The sequence below is a fragment of the Telmatherina bonti genome (assembly GCF_933228915.1).
Source record: "Telmatherina bonti genome assembly, chromosome: 4".
In the NCBI taxonomy this organism is placed as follows: domain Eukaryota; kingdom Metazoa; phylum Chordata; class Actinopteri; order Atheriniformes; family Telmatherinidae; genus Telmatherina; species Telmatherina bonti.
In genome coordinates this window covers 12,909,539-12,914,538 of record NC_136622.1, presented here as the reverse complement: position 1 = coordinate 12,914,538, position 5,000 = coordinate 12,909,539, and the positions used below count along the sequence as shown (strand labels likewise).

Genomic DNA, 5,000 nt, shown 5'->3' with positions numbered 1-5,000 from the left:
TCAGGTGTTTTTAAGAGGATCCTACATGCTGGGAGCAATGCCTGTTGGGTTTACAGGGTCGCCTCCATGGTGATCACCCTTCTGGGTGGATGGAAAGCCCTACACTGTAGTGTCATTTTCGTTTTGTGGGACCTAGCCCATCCTGGTCTGACAGGTTCCTGTGGTGGTGGCTTCTGTGGTCATGGGTGCGCTAGTTCTCAGTGTAAACAGATCCACAACATATCACTTCCTCACTGCAGCATCAAGCTACATTTTAGGGGCTGGAGTTTGTGTTTGTACAACATGGGATTTGTGGGTATGTGTGTTTTGTGTGTCACAGCATGAGAGGATGTCATCAGAGGACTTTTTAATTTTATAAATCATCTACTTGAATAGATGAGGGCTTGTGTGTTTGAATCATCAACCATTTGGACTGCTTTTGGGATCTGATTGGCCAACATTACAGGTATTTTTTTAAGCTATCTGCAGAAACATGATTGGATCTTATCTAAGTTTCTGTCGTAAAACTTTGTGATTAAATTTAGCTGCTTAAGATGCAAACATTCACTTCCCCCAACCAGTTCAAACTACTGAAATCTCCATTTGTCATGGTCTGTTTGACAGTGTTGTTGTAATAATGATAATTCTATGCAACTGTATACTTGCCGCCTGAATTTGCTTCCCCGCACTGCAGTGTCTGCTCAGCCAACCACCTCAGGAGAGCAGGGCAATGGACTGATTACACATAATTACCTTGTGATGCTTGTTAGGGGTTAGTGTGTGTGTGTGTGTGCATGTTCATGCTCGGCGTCGGTGCGTGTTTGTGACAAGCACCGTCCATCAGTCACCATATTTGTTTTGTCACACCACACCTGTCCCCGTTACGCGCCATAATCTGGCCAGATAAATCACATTACGGTTTGTCAGCGCAGCTGAGCGTCACGCCACCACAGCCCATCAATGAAGCCAAGCCGCCATAATAAGTTTCAATCAAACGCTGCTGATGGCGGTTTGGTTCTGTTTGTCGATGTACTTGTTTTCTTTCCTTTTTTCCTTCCCTTTTTCTCATTTTTCAACGTTTTTTTCTAAGCCAAGAAGGCAATTTTTCTTCATTAAAACTTGAATCAACAGATAAGGGCAAGTCTGCGGGGTGTGTATCTGAACATGCTTGTGGTTTTTTTCTGTTTTTATGCTCACCTGTGTGTGTTTGGGTGACAGCATCCAGGCAATGTGACTGTTTAGGGCCATCTTTTAACATCAGTGTGGTTGGGCATGTGAAATGTTTAATTCATTTGTTAGCCTCAATAATAAAGTGCGTGTTTCATGGGAATGTGTGTGGAGTGGGAGTGAATTTAAAAATAAAAAACAGAAAAAGTACATGCCATTTTTTTTATTTCCTCACCCTCTGCCATGTCTGATGTGTCCTGTCTTCCTCTAGCTGTTCCCAGAGACAGGGCCTCGTCAAGGCGGAACCAGGGTGACCATCTGGGGGGAAAACCTAGGTCTCCAGTTCAGAGACATCCAGATGGGTGTCAGGCTGGGGAAGGTGCCCTGTGTGCCTATCGAGGAGGAGTACGTGAGTGCTGAACGGTAAGTCAAAGACAACGCACATTTGTATGCATTTGGTAAATAAAGACAAAAGACTGTAAAAAAAAAATTAAAAAATGAATAAATAAATAAATAAAATAAAAAAGGACAGGAAACATCAACAATAAAAAAAAAACAAAAAACAAAAAAAAAAAACCAACGTATTTGGAGGCAAACACACACTCATTGTCTTTTTCACAAACACAGACAGGAGAGGGAATGAGCTCCTCTCACCTTGACCAAACTCCACAAATAACCAGGAGATGTTTCTGTGCAGCTTCACTCTGCAGCTGGAAAAGAAAGGGACATGACTTCCACGGTGCATGTCTGTAAATTCCATCTGTTGTTCCCCTCCATTACTCCCTGCATATGTTCTTTCCTTTAGTTTCTCATCCTTCCATCCTGACATTTACTCCTCTGCAGGGTCCTACACGGCTGAGGAACTGAGTTCACACAGATCAAACAATCCCCTTGAAGTGCAGTTAGTTGGGAAATGATGCATGTTGAGATAGAGGGCATCTCTATTCAAATACTGCACACACATCCATTATTCTGCACATTATTCTTCACACCCCTGAACTCCTTCCTAGTCAGATTTTTCCTCTTATTTTTACCATCTTTCACTCCACCTGAGATTCAGATTTAAATCTGTTGTGTAAGATGTTTTGGTGCAGTGTGTGTGTGTGTGTGTGTGTGTGTATGGTGAAACTGGTCATTCACTCCTTCCTCTCGAGTTTATAACAGCATCACTGATGGCTCAGAGGGTGTTATTGTTTTAAAGCTTTAGATTATATCTGTACTTGCTTTTGCAAATTTATTTGCAGTTTTGTTATTTTTCAAATTATTCTACGTAGCATAAAATCTCTCTTCTTCTACAGAATAGTGTGTCTGCTGAACGATGCTACTGGCTACAGGGTTCAAGAAGCTCAGGTGGAGGTGTGTGTTAGAGACTGCATCAACGACTACAGAGCCCTGTCGCCAAGGCCATTCACCTTTGTGGTAAGGATCCAAGCATCAGAACTTGGACTTTTGTTTTTTTGCTAAGGTCATGTCTAGACAAAAATGTGTTTTTTAAACACACACACAACTCCAAATAAAAGCTTTTCTGTTTCCCTGCCTAACGTTTATTTAAAAAAACAATCAAAACAAATGTAAAAGTTAGATGTCCGCTATATGCTATAAACAAGGTTTGGATAAATGCGTTTATCAGTAGTTGGATTTACACGGACCACCTTTGATTCTATCAAACTTTAGTCGGAGTAAAATGCATCACGTGAACACCTGAGCTTATCTGATTGGCCATAAATAAATTAAATAAACTTTTTCCTTGTCCAGTCAGCACAAAAACTAACCATGCATGTACTTGTTCCTGTGGCTGTACTCTTATGTGCTTGACCCATGGGTTGAGGTGATGTGATGGGCTCAAAGGCTTGAAAATAGACGTGGTTAAACCGAACTGGACTGAGACCAATCCACTGGTTTTATTCAAAACTCTGAACGAGTTAAAGTTTATTCAGCTGGTCAATGGTCAAAAGATTTTAAACAAGTTGTACACGCAGCAAATTTTCCCAAATTAGCTAAAAACTTCTTTTTTATGAATTAGCATACACTGCACATCTCAGAAGCGTTGCGGTTGAACTAAATCTTCCCAATCATGTTGATAAACAACAGATCAAATCATTTTAAATAGCTGACACATGTAAACATGTCGGCTGCAATAGAGACAAGTTTTGTTAATGTGAATTTCTCTTTATTTTTATAAATATTTCTGTTAAAATTCACATCATCCAAGAGTGACATAAGGTACATTTACATGGAGCAATTTTAATCCCATTAAATGGCAATCAGACATGTCAGCTGATCTGATTGGCCTCAATCGGAAAGAATTTCTGATCTGATGTTTACACTTTATCGTTTACACTTTTCACGATCAGAAAAGCAGGAAAATTTGAGCATGTACATGCTTTCCTATCACTCCGATCCTGTGGGTGGTGTAGCATCTCGATGGTGGAATGGCTTAAAACAATGGCTTGTTCGCGCAGGTATTTAAAAAAATGGAGGAAGCTCAAATCCACTGATCAATAAATCAAATAAAAGGCATCTTGAAAAGTCTGAAGACTTCTTATTACAAGGCTTCTTCTTCTACTGCCGCTTCTTCTTCTTCAGTTTGCATTGTGCAAGTAAAAAGTGTTAGATCATAGGTCAATATTTTCTTCATGTAAACACGCAGCTAAATGGATCATTTTATCCAGTGTCCATGTAAACATGTCAGCTGGCATCTCCAATCAGATTAATTTCAGTCAGAAAAATGTCTTTGTAAATGTAGCTACTTAAAATTTTGAACCAAAACAAGTAATCATCAGAATAGCATTTAACTGGGTAAACATTTAGGAATAGCATATATTTAAGACCCAAACTAATAATATGTTTTTCCTCCTTGCTCAGACTCCATACTTCACCCGTATCCAGCCATCGCAGGGACCCATCTCAGGTGGGACTCGGGTCACCATTGAAGGAAGCTATCTGAATGCTGGCAGCTATGTGTCTGTTAGCATTGGACCGCAGCCCTGCCACTTCAAAAGGTCAGAAGTATTTTAATATTATCGTTTGTATTTCACAAGCTCAATAGTTTTTCTTTAAAGTGAGTTTGTGTTTAGTACTTATGTGTTGTCAGTGTCTCACCTGCAGCGGACGGCAGGCAGAGCAGTCTGTGTGTGTACGGTTTTACTACGCTAACTACTGCTAGCACAATAACTCCCACCGCACAGGGTGTGTTTAACTGGTGAAACAGTGTCTTACTCCAACAACCGGTCACTGTATTGCAGGAATTTATTGAATGTGCAACACACAAGCTAGCTACATTAGCCTCCACAAGTAACCGTGTCTTGCCAGGTAAACAACTGGAAAACAAAATGAACAAACAGAATATTAAAGCATGTACACATGAATACCAACACATTTACGTTATACATGAAATAAATAGATTTTTAAGTACAGCGTCTCTTACCAGCTCAGCCTCACCAGCAAACAACGATAACTGCGCAGAAAGACAGATTCAAACCGTAACAGGCGCAGACGGGCTTGCGTCACGCCCTAGTTTTCACAATTAAAGCCCCCACATACACAACACAGAGAAAATAATATAACAACTTAGGATAACCACAGAGTGGTGGCTGGCTGATAATCAGCAATAACACATCAGCAATTTACCCCAACATGCCCCAAAAGGAGTTTACTCCATACAGTGTGGGAAGGGAAGGGGAAGGTTTCCTCGCGAGCTAACTGAGCTAACAGCTACTCAGAAAGTGGCCATGAAAAAAGCAAGGCCTTCATCTGAATAACAAAGTCGGCACTGCAAAAATGTGCAAATAAGTAAAAAAAAAACAAAAAAACAAAGGTTTATAAAATAAATAGTAGGGTATAAATTTAAATGA

The 5,000-nt window shown here is 40.3% G+C and overlaps 1 protein-coding gene across 1 annotated transcript in view; it reads left to right on the top strand.

Annotated features, from left to right (window-relative positions):
- Nucleotides 1-5,000, top strand: part of LOC306755432 (plexin-A1-like) — a gene marked incomplete at both ends in the record, with an annotated part of 239,478 nt that overhangs the window by 166,398 nt on the left and 68,080 nt on the right. Inside the window, 3 exons of the mRNA XM_079239811.1 lie at nucleotides 1,418-1,569; nucleotides 2,445-2,565; nucleotides 4,012-4,148. Coding sequence (XP_079095937.1) covers nucleotides 1,418-1,569; nucleotides 2,445-2,565; nucleotides 4,012-4,148 — 410 coding nt within the window. The remainder of the gene's footprint in view (nucleotides 1-1,417; nucleotides 1,570-2,444; nucleotides 2,566-4,011; nucleotides 4,149-5,000) is intronic.